Source organism: Spea bombifrons, chromosome 2 (assembly GCF_027358695.1).
Source record: "Spea bombifrons isolate aSpeBom1 chromosome 2, aSpeBom1.2.pri, whole genome shotgun sequence".
Classification (NCBI taxonomy): domain Eukaryota; kingdom Metazoa; phylum Chordata; class Amphibia; order Anura; family Pelobatidae; genus Spea; species Spea bombifrons.
The window spans coordinates 130,841,130-130,858,240 of record NC_071088.1 but is presented as its reverse complement, the minus strand read 5'-3'; the positions used below and the strand labels follow the sequence as shown (position 1 = coordinate 130,858,240).

Genomic DNA, 17,111 nt, shown 5'->3' with positions numbered 1-17,111 from the left:
ACATATATCTTCAGATCTGCACCGGTATCGTGTTATCATCTTGAAAATAAATAAATAAAAAGTCAAAAAGTTTTCTTAATTTGTTATTAAAGGTATTAAAAAATGTAATCTATCCTCAACCAAATATCTTGTATAGTGCTTTTGTGTTGCTGCAGTCATGTCTCCCATTTTGCTCTCCCCACTACTCCAACCTGTCTATCAGGCCACCATGTACATGGCACTGGGAAGGGGTAAGAGGAGGTGGGGCAAGGGGGCAATTTCTCCCCTTGGTTGTTCTAGTTTGGAAATTAGTGGCCACTACTGGAAAGTCTTTCTCTTGCAATGCTATATAGATATTTATAGCCACCAGGACATTTAGAGAAACCAGTTTACCTTTACAAAGTGGACTGGGTAGTGAAGACTGAGGAGTCTCTCTGGCAGAAGTGGGCTGATTTATTAACTGAGCCACTCGTCTGGATATACCCTCGATTTTGAACATTGCCAACCCTGCCGGCGCGACACTATAAGGGGGGGGGGCTCGGTTCATTGCTGATCAAGTTGCTCAGTGAAAACACCGGGAGAGCATGAAGATGTGGAAACACCCAGAGACTGATCCTTGAAAACAATCTGCTTTTACTGCCCTTTTAAAAAAGTGATGCTGATTCATGTTCCTAAGTGTTTCCATGACATTAAAGCGACACTCGAGCCATCATATTCATCGTTCTGCATATGATAGCTGAAAGGTCCCTTTACATTTCTATGGTATCTCCCTTGGAATTGCATGGCAGGGTTGTGCAGAATGCCTCTGGATGCATCTGTCCCTTCTTCCACAGCTATTTTCTGTGCAGGGCACATTTCCTTCCTCCTTGTGATATATTTACTGCCAATCTGATTTGGCAAAAGCTGTAGGTGGTGGTCTATGGAGACCCCTGTGTGCATGCACGTGAAGCACTCCCCCAATTTCATTAGGGTACTTTCCTGCCACTTATTGGTTGCTCTCTGGGCATGTGTTCAATGGAATACAATTTATGGCTGAGCCGGACTGACATATTTGTTAGTGGTTGATGTGTTACATCAAGGGTGTCCAACCTTGAGTCCGGCTGCAGGACTACATCTCCCATAATGCTCTTTCTGTGTTACTCACTCTACTGGATATTCAGACTCCAACACGGCTGCAATGTGGCCAAAGCCAATCCTGTACTCGGTGTTACAGCAGTAGGTAGCACAAGTAATACTGGCATTCATTACAAAGTTGAAATACCTTTGTTACATTTCCTTTCAAGTTAGAAATAAACACGGCCCCATCACACTTTAAACGTCTTGCTTCGGAGACGCAAAAAAAAAAAAAAGAAAATCAATTTCACAAACAACTTATGCAGTTTTAAAAACCTTTGCAGAACAACTTCAATACATTATGTATGAGAGCTAACAAATTAGGTTTGCTTGAAATTAAACTTTGTTTGTAAAAAAAAAAGCAACAAATGCAATTTGTCTGTTTTTCTTTGAATTGGAAAAGTTAGATTTAACTGCACTTGAGAGGTTTAATACGTGACCTCAAACACCATGATGCCGTCAATTAAGCTGCAGTTTGTGTTTAGTGAAAAGAATACTTATTGAAAGTTTTAAAGAGACTGAGGCAACTAACATTTTTTTAAGAGAGAAATAAAAATAAAATGTAAAATCTAAATTATTTTATTATAGGCGCTAATAAATTATAATTACAGGTAATTTTTTTTAAATCGAATCCTTCAGTTTTCCCTAAAATATATTACCCCATGTATACCATGAAAGAATAATAAAACAAAAAAAAAACGTCATCTTAACTGGCTCTTCTATGATAAGCAGTGGCGTCGCTACAGGGGGGCAAGGGGGGGCAATTGCCCCCCCTACGTTATTCCTTGCCCCCCCTGTTGCCCCCCCCCCCGCCGAATTTGTAACCCCTTGACTGCTAACGACGGCATCGTGCCGTCGCTAGCAGTCCCAGTCAGGTGCTAATGACGGCACCATGCCGTCACTAGCACTACCTTACCTTGATGGAGGTCTGTGGACCTCCATCACCACCTACCCCGGTGAAGGGCATCACCGGAGCCACCCGATCTGCCCGGTGACGTCTCGCGCAATGACGCGATGACGTCACCGCGCAACTTTATTAACAACTGACAATTGTCAGTTAAAGAGGTATGGGGGCATGCTGCTTAGATGCCTGTATCTCAGGCATCTAAGCAGCTACATACCCCCAACATATACCATTGGAAAGGCAATCGCCTCGCCTTTCCAACGGTATATAGCTTGTAAAAAAATAATAAAAAATATTAAGTTAAAAAAATAAAAATGTAAAAAAAATGATTTGGGGGTCTCTAAAGGCAGATAAAAAAAGATCAAAATTGCCTAGAGACCCCCAAATTAAATTATTTAAACAAAGTAGTTTAACTTAAAAAAAAAAAAAAAGTTTAAGTATTCTAGCTAAATGATCACTGTGGTAGCCAATGTTACCACAGCGATCATATAGCTATAAAAAGTCACATTCCCTTTTTAAAAATGGCTGATACAAATTTTTAATCCTATGATCCCTTTGATCATGGGGTTAAATTTAGCCAACGGTAGAGGGAGGCAATTTTTGAAATCCTGATGAACTGCAAATATTATTAAAATCAGCCATTTAGCCTGTGCGGTACGTGAGTAACCATCTCATCCCTGGAGCGCCTTGCATTTTTACTGCAAAACTTATTTTTGCTGTAAAAGTGATTTTTTTTCTCCCTTTACCATCATTTCTTTGGGATTGTAAAGGGAAAGAATGGTGTGTGTGCGTCTGTGAGTGAATGTATGGAAAGAATGGTGTGTGCTTCTGCGAGTGAATGGAGATATGAAAAGCGTGTGAATGGTCAGTAATTAGGGTTGAAGCCTTGACGTGGCATTACTGCTCACGTAGGAAGTTAAATTATGGCACAAAAAGTACACATTTGCAAAAACGACATCCCTTGGCGCATCAAATGAGGGGCTGCATGTGTTTCTAGTACAAACATGGAGTGCGCAAGACACAAATGAACATGTCGCTATGGATAGAAAAAACACATTTTCTAGCCAAAGCGACATATTCCATCATTATTTGTGCACTCAACTTTTGTCCTAGAAATACATGTAGCCCCTCATTTGAAGCTCCAAGGGGCGTAGTTTCTTAAAATGGATGAATTGTCTGAATGAGGGAGAGCATGAGTTAATATGTGGATGAATTGTCTGAATGAGGGAGAGCATGAGTTAATATGTGGATGAATTGTCTGAATGAGGAAGATCATGTGTTAATATGTGGATGATTTGTCTGAATGAGGGAGAACATGAGTTAATGTGATTGTGCGTATCATAGATGTATAATTGTGGAAGGGCAAATATGGCACTAGCAGGATGTTTGAGCCTTGGGGACCAAGATGGCACAGGCAGGGTGTATATGGGACAAAGATGGCAAATCGTATGTGTGTTATCTGGGTGTGCAACCTGTGATCTATCCCTGTAATTTAGGGGGTTTTAAATATACCATTAATGCCGTGTTTTTATGTGAATTCCAATTGATCTATACCTGCAAAGCTGGGTTTGTGTGTTCTTCTGTAGATCCATATCTGCTATGCTATGTTTCCATACATTATTTATGTATACCTGCAAATACAGGGTTTGTATGTCTTGTTCAGTTGATTAATACCTGCAATGCTGTTTCCATGTATTTATTTGATCTATACCTGCGATGCTACGTTTCATATATTATTATTGTATACCTGCAAATACAGGATTTGTATGTCTGATTCTGTTTATTTGATATATACCTTCAGTGCTGAGATCACAAGTGAATTTCAATTGATCTATACATGCAAAGCTGGGTTTGTGTGTTAATGTGTTGATCTATACCTGCTATCGGCAACAGGGTCTAATATTTATATATATATCGGCAGCAGGGACTAATATTAATTTATATATCGGCAACTGGGGCTAATATTAATATATTTGGGCAGCAGGGGCTAATATATATATATATATCAGCAGCAGGATCTAATATTAGGCCCTTAAATCATTTAGTGCAAAAGTTAAGGTATTGTGTTGTTTAAAGGATTTCAAGGATTAGTCTTACTAAATTGTGGCTTCAGGCTTCCCATGTTGAATGATCAAGTATTGGTAATATATATATATATATATGTGTGTGTGTTTTTTCAGTGGTATGATTTAATGGTGGAAATTATTAATGCCCCCCCCAGTTTGACTGTGGTATCTTGTGTGCCCCCCCTATATATTGTTTCTAGAGTCGCCACTGATGATAAGTGTGATTGTATTTGTTACTTTGCTGATTGTTGTTGATTGGTTAAGATAGGCTCTATAAGAGGATTGAGGGCAAAATATTTAGGACAGCAAATTGATCAGATAATACATATACAATGCCCTCCATTAATATTGGCACTCTTGGTAAATATGAGCAAAACAAGGCAGTGAAAAATTGTCTACTGTTTAACCTTTTGGTCTTTTCTTTAAAAATACACAGATACACTGCTTTCATGGATATCAAACCATTGTACACACAACACAGATTTATCAGAAAAAAAATGTTAAATATATATATGTGGTATAATTATTGGCACCCTTTTAGTAAATAGCACTAGCCAAGATAAAAGCCTTTCCCTATAATACCGGATGAGGTTGGAGAATACACGGCAAGGGATCCGAGACCATCCCTCCAGATCCTTCTACAGGGTCCATGTCAGGAGACTTGGAAAGACCTTGATTTTATGGTCAGTAAACCATTTTTGTATGGACTCTGGCAGAGGCATTCAGGCGTTCATGTAATATCTTTGGATAGTTGATAGAGTCCATGCTATGTATCCCAACAAAATGTCCTGGTCCTCTATCAGAAAAACCGCCCCAAAACATTAAAAACCATATTTAAACGTGAGCATGAGGTACTTTTCCATATGGCTTACCTCTCTGTGTGCGCCAAACCCACCTCTGGTGTTTATTGCCAAAAAGCTTTTTGTTTCATCTGACCATGGAACCCGATCCCATTTGAAGTTCCAGTAGTGTCTGGGAAACTGAATGCAGTTGAGTTTTTTTTTCTTTCCTTCTTGGATGAGAGTAGAGGCTTTTTTCTTGAAACCCTTCCAAACAACGTCTGGTGGTGTAGCTGATGTCGGACTGTGGTTTTGTAGACTTTCTGACCCCAAGACACAACTAACTTCTGAAATTCTCCAGCTGTGATCCTTGGGTATTTTTTGGCCACTCGAACCATCCTCTTCACAGTGCGTTGAGACAAAATAGACACGCTTCCTCTTCTAGGTTGATTCAAAACGTTGCCCTGATGGTGGAAATGGGCATCTTCAATGCTTTTGCTATTTTCTTATAGCCATTTTGTGAATCTCAACAACCTTTTGGTGCACAGCTATATTCCTTGGTCTTACCTATTGTGAGGAATTCAGCCTATGTGTTACCTAATATTTATACCCCGTGAAGCAGGAAAGTCACAGCTGAACAATTTCCTAGTCACTCGTGTACTAAAAAAAAATTAAATATCACTGGGAATATACTTAAAATAAAAAACCCTAAAAAAATATTAATTAATAGGGGTGCCAATAATTGTGCTGCACATATATTTAAGATTTTTTATAAACCTGTGTTGTGTTTGCAATTGCTTGCTATCCATGAAAGCAGAGTGTATTGTTTAAAGAAAAGATCAAAAGGTAAAAAAAAAAAGTACTGATTTTTGCTCATATTTACCAATGGTGCCAATATTTATGGAGGGCACTGTAGTTGTATCGCTAGTTGAGACATATATCTCCAAAACGGTTACATTGATTTCCCATGCAGAATTTGTTAAATATTTTTAACGAAATCTCAACTTTTAGCACCAAGAGTTTTACCCTAAGCCCCTGCATGAGCACAGGTATTCTGACAAAATGAATTAATAGATCTGTGTCCAAGCAAGAAAAGGAGTTTCAGAGCTAGCTGCCAGACTTATGTTTAAAAGTCCTAAAACATAAAAGGAAAACTCAACAAATATTATAATGAAAGTTGCACAGAAATACTTGGCGCTTAGCCCAACACCAGCTGAACAGTGAATCTACGCGACTCCTCTTTCACAAACATACAATGTAACCGCTTAGTGGAATTAGATAGAATTGGATGTTATAATGCTCCTTAAGGGGATTATATTATATGAATAATTTACACCATTCACAATAATTACTGCTTTTTATTTACTCTGACAATGTTGTTTAGCACCCCATTGCGTAATCATCCATTTTATTGCCAGCGCTTTTTCTCCACGTCCAAGGACAGAATAGTAATAAGTGGGATTGGGGTAACACAGTCACACATATTGTACATATATATTAGACATATGGAAATTAGTCAAAAAACTAGGTTATCGTAGCACACAATGGCGAAGTTACCTGTGACATCCTCTCCACGATTCTCCAATCAGGGGAGAGGATGGCACCGGAAGCTCCCCATTTTAGCGGAAGTTCGTCAGGAGGTTATTTCTGCAGAGATGCGGATGAAGAGAGAACAAGAAGATGAAGATCAAAAAGATAGGAGACACAGAAGTGGAAATGTTCATAGAGAAGATAGAGAGATATTCAGTGTGTGAGACAGTGGGAGTGAAAAAGCCTGTGAATTTCGGGCGGAAATTTGTAGCTTTTTTTTTTTTTTTGTTTAGTTTTCATATGTTTCATGGGGGTCTAGCCTAGTTTTTGGAAATTTGTCCGAATTTACTAAATCGGCAAATTTTGTTAAATTTGCAGTTCGTACTAATGTCCACTTCCCTTCTCCCCACCAGAATTCCATGGTCCCTACCCCAGAGGGGACCAAGTTCCAGCCCCCCCCCCGGCCATTACAAATTCACCCCTGCTGTCACTGAATTAGTTAAATCTATCCCTTGATCGTCTTGACATTCATCAGTCAAAGTAAGCACTTCACCCCTGAATGGATGAAAGCACCGGGAAATATTTCATCTCACTGCGCTATTTATTTGACACCGGTTTTATTTATTTATTTACAGTTTCTATCTGTATTACGGAGAAGACAACGGAATAACCTTCTAAATATCACATATATTCCCGTTTTATAGGGAGTGACATTTTAAATAGAAAGTTGTGCACTCAGTAATGCATGGATAGACAGAGTATGCCGGCGAGTGTTTTATCAGTGGCTTGCCAGGTTGAGAATAAACCTGAAAGAGCCAGATAATATTAATAATGCAATGCGCTGATTTTACCATTGAGAAGACCTACAGCTTCACGTTGCATTTTTCACACTAATATGTATGCTTTTTCCATTAGAGTACATTTGTATTGTTCTGATTTATTCTGCAAGAAACCTATCAAACAGGCGTTAACTGGAATGGAAATAAGAGTTAAGTGGTTGTACACCAAAAGATATTAAGTCAACTCCAAGCTTTGGTTCTGCATAATATTAATATTAAATAGAACACTGATTTAAAGAGTTCTGGGAAATGTTGCCTCAGTTGAGAATTTTGCTTTAAAAATTCAAAATATATTGCAGCAGCTGTATGTTTTTCCTTTTTTTTTTTTTTGCTGCGAACTAGTTTAAAGGTTTTTTTATTGTTGTCAAAGTTCTATTTTTTTCTCTTGTACATAGGAGACAAGTGCAAATTTTCTTTTTTTTTTCTTTTTTTATTGACTTTTGTGTAACCGTTGTTTACTTATATCCAGAAGTGGTGCTAGCATGTAAACGGATAAGCAGCTGCCTAGGTTCCCGTTAATTTATGATGTAATGAAATCCGAAAATATTAAGAAAATGAATCACAGCGCGTAATGCAAGCCTTACTCAGTCATTTTACAACACCTGGCACCATATTTAGCCTGGGTTAGGGGGGGACATTCACAGAGTGGCCCCATAATATAGTGTCTGTGGAAGAGCCCGCTACCTCCGTGGTCCCGTTCTCCAGTAGGCCACATCCAGGGCTCCATCTCCGTGAGCACCAGTGGCATCACTGAAGACTTTTATCCGGTTCCAGACTCCTTTTGACCCCAAATGACACCAAAAATGTGATATTTTCTGCAAAGTTCTTGTTGATCCTATTTGACTTGTCTGCGTTTTGACCCGGCTAGTCCAGTGACCTTGCCCCTGACTCTTGCATGTTCTTATTATTTATCGTTTTATACAGCGCCATCATATTCTGTAGTGCTGTACAAACTTGTCCCGTACTCTCGATCCCGTGATTTGGCTCTGGCTTGGCTTATACGGTGGCGCATACTGTATGCTTAATCGCATTGTACTTCAACTGCGACTTGGTCTTCTTGGTCTAACTATCCTGACCCGTAGACTCTTGCCCCTGCTCCTGTCTGAACCCGGTCAGGTCCCTATCTCCGCACCTAGGTTCCAGTACGCTGCCCTAACGTGACAACATACCAAACATTTTGAACACAATATGCTCACTTTTCAAGACTACGTACTTTTACCTAAAGGAGCCCATACTGAAAGCACATACAGGACGGACAAAAGGATCCAGTCATTGAGTAAATGTAGACACCATAGTGACATTATGTCAAATTGCAATAACCACCTGAAAAATGATTCTGGTAGTTCCCGCTTGCCAACGCTCCCCTGTACAACTCTCTAGTTTGTATATATATATATATATATATATATATATTTTAAAAAATCCATAGAATGGGTTAAGGATGGCCTAAAATAAATCTATATCTACCTACAAGATCTATTTATCCTATCTGTGTTCTGGATCCGTCCATCCATTCCTCTTGATATCCACGCTACATTTTATAAAAGCAATTGCTACTTATAAATATAAAAAAGACATTGACACTCATACTCTTACAGTAATATCCCTGATATAAGAATAATAAATGCTAAACGTACGTTGAACAAAAAAAATATTCCACTGACAGGCGGAATAATGTAGATTTTATCCTTTACAAATAATGTTATGCTTTGGTTGTAAAGGACATTTTTAGACAGATGTGAAAAATGTTGTAACGTAAGAATTCTTTTTTATATATTTTTTTTATCGTTTAACAAAATGCAAAGTAGGAAACATCTAAAATAAAATGTTTGGTGTGACTGGCCTTCAAAACAGCATCAATTCTTCTAGGTTAATTAACCTATTAACATGTCAAGTTTTGACAGCGTTTGAACTTTACAGAATTTTTTTTCACATCTGCCTAAAACTTTTGCCCATTACTATATTGTGTGTATATATATATATATATATATATATATATATATATATATATGTATATGTATATATAATATATGACCCAATATATATTATATATGACCCACATACTGATCATTTATGAAACTGAAATACCGCCTCTGATCCTTATAGCACAAGTCCTAAGGAAGAAGATTCCTATAAGAATGGGCAATCTAGGGGGAGAATTTTTGAATTTCCATTATTGAATATCTTTTGAGAAGAGACGTTAACACAGAGAGATTCCTATAGATATTTTTAACTTTTCTGGAGTGTTACGTGTTTTTTTTTCTGTATTTTATCCCTGTTTATTTTAAGACTGCTTTGTATGTACTTTGTGTATGTTTTCTCCGCTCCAATCGTGAGCTGGAATAGCTGGAAGGGGTTTTCTTATTTGAAAATGTAACTTTTTTTGACCAAATTGGGTTTTTAAAGCGCTTGAGCAGTTCAGGGGCTTACCGAAGCCTCCTTAGGTATTTTTGTAAACCTTAAATATGACTTGGTGGGCACAGCGAATAAAGTTTTAGGCTCCCTGCTTTTCATTAACCCTTTCATACCCACGCCCCGACGTCACGGTGAGAGACGGCAAGCAGGTAGCGGTTCCTGCTGCCGCTGTGTTTGGGGCGTCTGTGACTATATATATATATGTGTATATAAATATGTGTATATAAATATATATATATATATATATATCCTTAATATAGACTCCCAATTTCTTTGTTAGACCTACATTTATATGTTGATGCTCTGAGCTATATTTGCCAAAAACTACCTAATTGACAAAGTTTAGCAAAACTTTGTTCTTCAGTAAGTGCTTATCACAAAGATTTTCCGAAAGGCTCAGGCATCCATTTGCACGGCGCTGTAAAAACCTTCATATAAATGGAAATAACGTGGATATTTTTAAAGGGTTTAAAAATGACCTTCATAAAACAGATCGAGAGCTCTGGGGAGACACGTTTGTAAACAAGGCTGTTCTTTCGTGGAGAAAAATGTCAGCTTTATGTTCACTATAATGTTTTAAACTCTATGGAACCCAAACTTTGTAAATAGCAGCATTGCTTGTCAGCAAAATAAGTTTTTTTTAGCTCATATCGCTGCCGAATACCAATATAAAGCCTTTTACCTTTTTTATTAGCTGATTCTGAAGTCAGTTCTTAAACACAGCGGAACTTTTCCTATAATCCATTTCAATAGAAGACTATAGGTAGTTTTAAGGGACAGATCTAAGCGCTGCGTAAATTGTTGGCGCTACATAAATAAAAGATAATAATAATCTAGTTCAGCTGAAATTAGTGACATTTTCCTTAAATCAAGCTGTTCACAGATTAACGATATCCTTAATTTTATGGTCTTCTGTGATATAATGTGGGATTACAAAAACAGCGTCTAAAACCCAGAGAAAAGGAGACATTGAGCTGTAGTGAATTGCACATCTTTACTGTTCTTACTGTAAATAACACTTTTGACTGCTTCTCAAGTCTGAATGAATGTTCACTTGTTCTGTTAATGAACAGGTCATCAAATAACAGCTGATATTGTGCATGGTAGCATTTATATTTGTAAAAAGCAGGGGCAGGCTGGCCCCCCGCAGGACAACTGTCCCCCAGGCCAGTCCAAAATTCTTCAAAAAGGGCTGGTCCACCACTAACGAGGGTGGGAAACATGGAAGGCTAACTTACCGTGATTTTACATGACCCTGTGGCAAAAGCAAGGTTGCTTGCACAGTGTGAGCAGCTAGAAAGAAGTCTACGGGCAAGGTAAGGGAGTAAGGAGGTACAGTATGTATGTGTATGTTAGAGTGAGTGTGTATATGTGATTGTGTATGTGTTAGCATGAATGTGTGTGTGTGAGCGTGAGTATGTGTAAGTGTGTGTTACATTAAGTATGAGTATGTGCCCGTGGATAATGAACACTTAAAACAGAAAAAAGTAGATACTAAGGTAAAAGTCTTTTAGTAACTTTATAGTTATGTACAGTCAGTGAGTTATTGTGAGAATTACAACATCTTAGCATTCTTGTCTGGTTTCACGCAACACAAGCCGCGCAGTCTGCATCTCCCTATGGAATAAATGTGCCGGAGCATTTGTGAGTTGGAGGTAACGCCTTTGGAAGTAATGAAATCATTAAATGAACTGCAATATCCACCTGGGAGATAGGTGAACATGTTTATTTGCGATCAGCTGTGAGACCGATGGGATGTGTATGCAATTAACTCTATACAGAGCCGCTGGCTCGTTCCTGATTAGTTTCAGTCTTATAGATGAGCCTGGTCTAGCTTGGTCCTACCAACTAGAATTGACCTGGACCTACAGTCTTCAGCATGGCTTCTAGTCACATTAGAAATATAGAGTGAGCCAAGATAGTTTATCTACCTATCGCGATTTACGTTATATATATAGTGTTACGGAATCTGCTGGCGCTCTGTAATTAAAATGAAATGTATTTTAAGTGTCTGACCATCCTATTTTTAGTCTATAGCATCTCTTGTCTTAACATGTCGGCTACTTTGAGATAGCGCTTCTGATAGACTTCTGTACTTTATCTCATGCATATAAATATTCCTATCATATCATTTTTCTTGTTTTGCCTTCAAGCCAGACATTGTTCACTTCCTTTAGTCTATCCTTATCTTTGATATCCTAAACCATGGATCATTTTAATATTACATCTCTCTTTTTCTCGTATATGGAAATATTTAGCGATATGACAACATCTTGACAGAAAAAGCCGTATTTGTAAAGGTCATTATGCCTAGGCAGAAAATTGGAGTATTTAAAATGACATTTTTGTCGGGCATCTAGAAAACGAACTTTCTTCTATCTCATACAGCACCCTTCTTCTCCAAAAGCGTTCACAGAATGGTTTTATTGAGCAAAACAGAGGGAATTGATTCTTAAGATTATGGGTATTGGGGAAAGCAAAATGGAGCCCACTTGTATGGTAGACAGTAGACGTGGGAACAGCTAGAAAGGCACAAAAGGAGAAAACCAGATACAATTCAAATTTATACAGCTCATACATCCGCGTATTACTGAAAAAATAACTATCTTCCAGTTATTACGATCAGAGCCCTAACTTCATAAACATTTCCCTGCATATCACCCTATTAACTCCATTAGATTGGAGAGCTTTGAAGAACATGTTTGCTCTTTAAAATATAGCAACAATAAATTAACTTTTAGGGAAAATTAATATTTTGCTTCTCTTTTTTGTCAGGAAAAATAATTTAGCTTGATTCAAATTCTATGTTTCCATTAAAAAAAAGAACAAAAAAGAACAAAAAAATTCAATTGAAATCAAATTTCTTGACTTGGACCCAAAATTCAATGAAAATGATTCACACTGGTTTTAATTTAATTTTTATTTTTGTATTTAGAAAACGTTTTGTTTTGTATTAATAATGTTTTTTCCTTTCTTGGATCCTATTCTATACAGTGCCTAAAAATTTTTAAAATATTACAGAACCCAGCAAATAGTTAACGATTACTGGACCACTTTATTGCTTCACTGGAAAAACCTTTTGGGTTACATTTCATAAAATGTAAAATGATATATCCTAAAATGATATAACAATTCATAAGAATTTCCCTTTTTTTGTCTTTTAGAGATTATCTACAGCTGGGTGTTCAATGAGTTTCCTTCTTTCGTGGCTGAAGATAGTCGGCGGTTCATCTCCCAGGAGACGGGAAACCTTTATATCGCCAAAGCCCTGGCTGCTGATGTTGGGAGTTATATTTGTCATGTAAAAAACCTGCTGACCAATACAAGAGTCATGAGTCCTCCAACACCATTAACTCTTCGAAATGACGGTGAGTATGGTCCTAGTGTGTAGTATGAGCAACAGTGGTAGCATGAAGCCCAGTAGAACAAACCATGTGCCTTCATTGTCATTGCTTAAGTGACATGTTTCCCCCCCCGTTCACAAAAGTCTGCAAAGTAGCTTCCAAAATTGATATCTTCTGCTAGACCTTCACGTAGAGCTTTCAAGACCTGAGCGCTCCTGAAGAAGGGATGTCTGACACGGTGAAACCGTTTAGAAGGCATGATAATCTTACAACACCTTTCCAAATTTCTGGTTATGGCTAACAAATTGCTTAAGTTTAAAATCTGTTTTCGTCATTGGGGGGAAAAAAAGAGTCTCCAACGATCAGGCCAATAAGACCGCTCTGTTCCTACTTCTACTTCTTCAGTCTTCTTTTTACCTTTTCTTGTATCAAAGACAAATCCAATTACCTTCAATTGACCTTTTGAGACCTAAATGGAATAAATGTCTCGCCCGCGTTCCCGTATTCTGACTCATCCTGAACGCCAGAGGGACAGATTTATGAGATATTCCAATCACCCTATATCTTCTCTACATTTTCATCTATGAAAATCGAGACCCGATATTAAATCTTTATGTCAAATTGTGCAAGATTGTATGAGTTTAGCCGTTATCAATCTTTTTACTTCATTTTTCTATATGTCTCAAAGGGAAACTTATCTTCATGAGACAAACTAAATTAAATAAAAACATCAAGAATTCCATGAATAGTTTCTCCGTAAAATGAATACCTCGTTTGTACAAATGTCCTTGACAATCATTCATTCTCAACAATTCAATTTCACCTCCAGCAAGCTTATAAAAACAGTTTAATATTCTATCTCAAAAAAGATTAGATGTTCCATTTTATAATAATACATTATTTTATTAACTTTCTTCCAACTTGTTGGTAGTTTAGGTAATGTTATTCATATCTCGAGTTTAAAGGAAGATAAAGGACATTTGATTTGGTTGGGTTTTTCCACCCCAAATGTAATTATCCTAAATGGTGAGTTTTCGGGGAGTTGTGGAGAAATTCCATCTCACGGAAGAATTCAGAGCCGACATCGCTTTTCTTGCAGAAGAAAACTTCATACATTTTATCTGCATACCTGGGAATTCTGAGCATTTCTCCGGTCTCTGGGTAAAGCTGACCATGATTTATATACATTTTGAGTGCTCCAGATGGTGGTTTTTCTCACTGATCTATCATAGATGAAACCCGCGCTTGAATAAAAGGAACTTAAATGGATACTCCAGCCATCAAATGCACTTTAATGTATATGATGTGTGGCCCATTTTGCAAACACATGGGGGTATTCTTTAGGATCCCCACAAATGCATTTGACCATTACCCTACCCCCCCAGTTAAATGCCCTACAGAAAAAGCATTCAGCTGAACCCGTGATGTATGATCTGTTAAGGCCCCGGTGTATATGTGTAAAACCTTCCCATTGATCTCAATGGGAGCACTTTCCTGCCACTGATTGGCTGCTTAACCCCTTCATTACCCTATAGACAGAATTATTTAATCATGGAGCATGTTTGCAGGTGTGTACGTAATGAAATTGTGTGCATAGATGCGTGTTTGTATGAATGATTGACGTGCAACGTTTAGGCAATGCTGTTGGAGTAATGTTTCCATTTTGGAGACACAGCTTCCAGTGTTATCTGTGTATATAAAGTATATGGAGTCAGATAATGACTGGGTTCTCCCCTAGGGCCCTGAGTTGGTTCTTTTTCATGTTAATTATATTCTCCCAGAGTGCTGGAAACCCTAGCTTTTCCCCAGATATCAAGGCTAAAAATTTAGTAAAAAAGACAATAATTGATCTAGAATAATGCACACAACTGAGTTAATGAAGAGATCAGCAAGGCATCTCTCTGCATAATTTTATAGAGGTTATTCATGGGCCAGAGACACATTATAGACATTTTGATGAATTAGAATAAGTGTAATGCGCTGGATGCACCAGGCTGATTTAATGCAAACCACATGCTTTTTAAGTTTCATTTATGTACTTGCATCAAAATTGACAAATTTCCTCCCCCCACAAAAATATTTGCTGATTCAAGATGGCCATCTCTATTAGCAAAATTAGCCATTTTCAAAATGGAGAAATTGTCATGTCCGCCGTCACCGAAAGAGCACTCACAGCAGACATTTTTTCTGCCCTGAATCACTTAACAAGGAGTTGAGCCTCAAGCTGAACAGCCGGGGACTTAAAGGATCCCAACAGTGAGGAGACTCAAGTGTAGGCAGGTGATGTTTGGTCCTGAGTGTAGTAGGCAAGGAACAGACATGTCCGTATACCTGTACAGGTAACCTGCGGGATGGTTGACACAGGATGCCAGGGGTTAATGCAAAATGGATAGTCAGACACAGCGGGGTTCGGTACACTAAACAGGTAGTCATACAAGCCAGAGGCCGATTCACAGAGCACATAGTCAGACAAGCCAGGTATGGTCCACAGTAGGGCAATACAGTATAGGCAAGCAGTCAGGCGATCTCCAACTTAAAATACAAAAAAGTGAAGCGCAATATTCTAATTAAATATAAATATTGCACCTTCTGGTGAAATGGTTCTGCAAAAACACAGGAACAAACTCCCCAAAATATTCCAAATTAAATACAATCAAAACCACACAAGTGTCTGCGCACCCAAATAATAAGTGAGTAAATTATACTACCACACGATACAATCCATTTTATACATAAATATATATACATTTTTTTTATTGTTTTAATAGGTTAACGTATCTTTATTTTTCTGTCACTGAAATATTCTGCATATGATTTTTGCTAAATACCGCATAATTTTAAACTAGTCACTAAAATATTCTTAGAAGTGATTTTGAGGATTTTTTCTTTTTGTTTCTTTTAGCCTAGTGTTCATTTTATTAAAATAATTTGTGTATAAAGTAGTGTTACTGCACCTTAGTAATAACCTTTAACTCCGACTTTTGAATATTAAGTATATATATATTTTTTTAGCACTTTCCAGCCATAACTAAAATTAAGAGAAAAACTCAGACTAGTTTTCTGTGGCCACTAATTAAAAATGTTATTTAAAATAAATTCTAACGGTATGTATAAAATACCAGTTACCTCATTAATCATTTGACACAGACAAGCACATTAACACAGGGCACATTCAAAAAAAAAAAAGAACTTCTGTGTTTTCAGATGTTATCCGGTGGGGAAATTAATTATACGAACCGAAGGTCTAGAGTTTTTGACCTTTAGCATTTCATCTCATGAGAAATGTAAGGCGTGTATTGGTACGACTTAAAAGCAATGTTACCAATGTCCTTTTACGATATCACAGCCCGTAATACATATCTCCGGGGTTTATGCGGAAACATTTTAGTACCCTTATATTAGTAGGCTGAAGAGAAATACCAAGATACTGTAAAAATAACAAAACTGCAGTAAAATGTAGATATATATATTTCCCGAACTTCTATAAATGCTCAAAAATGCAAGGTGAGCAAAACTTTTGCAAGACGAGGGTATGATTTATACGGTCGTCACCTGGTTTCTGTTTATTTCTGTGCGGGGGTCCTGTCACTTCGATCTATAAAGTGCTGGCCCCTTCAGTTATCTTATATAGAAGGGTCAGCTTCCCAAAGTACCAAAAGTATGCGGACCACCCTCCGAATTATTGAAATTAGGTGTTCCAGAAACACTCAGGTGTGTAAAATCCAACACATAGGCAGCGATCTCCATAGGCAAACATTGGCAGTAGAACGGGTCGTACTAAAGATCTCAGTGACGTCATGAAATGGGTTTCTATGGCTGAGCAGCTGCACACAAGCTGAAGATCACTCTGCACAATGCCAGGCGTGGGCTGGAGTGACGTAAAGCCCACCGCCACTGGACTCTGGCGCAGTGGAAACTGGTTCTCTTTTGTATGTATTGGGCATCTTGAGACCTGAAATGTTGGGGGCTGTATGTGTTGGTCCAGATATTGACTTTGACTTACATTAAATCCCAGTTAAACTAAAAATTTCATAATTAGGATCTCCATACAAACAACTTTAATTTGTTTGTTGGTTAAAGCTACAACTTATTTAATTAATGTTTAGAAAATAAAAAGGTTCTAAGACTCTTATTATACATAT

At 37.7% G+C, this 17,111-nt stretch overlaps 1 protein-coding gene across 1 annotated transcript in view; it reads left to right on the top strand.

Moving 5' to 3' along the window:
* Positions 1–17,111, top strand: part of CNTN5 (contactin 5) — a 256,290-nt gene that overhangs the window by 107,456 nt on the left and 131,723 nt on the right. The window contains exon 6 of the mRNA XM_053456515.1: positions 12,790–12,993. Within this exon, the coding sequence (XP_053312490.1) occupies positions 12,790–12,993 (204 nt within the window). The remainder of the gene's footprint in view (positions 1–12,789; positions 12,994–17,111) is intronic.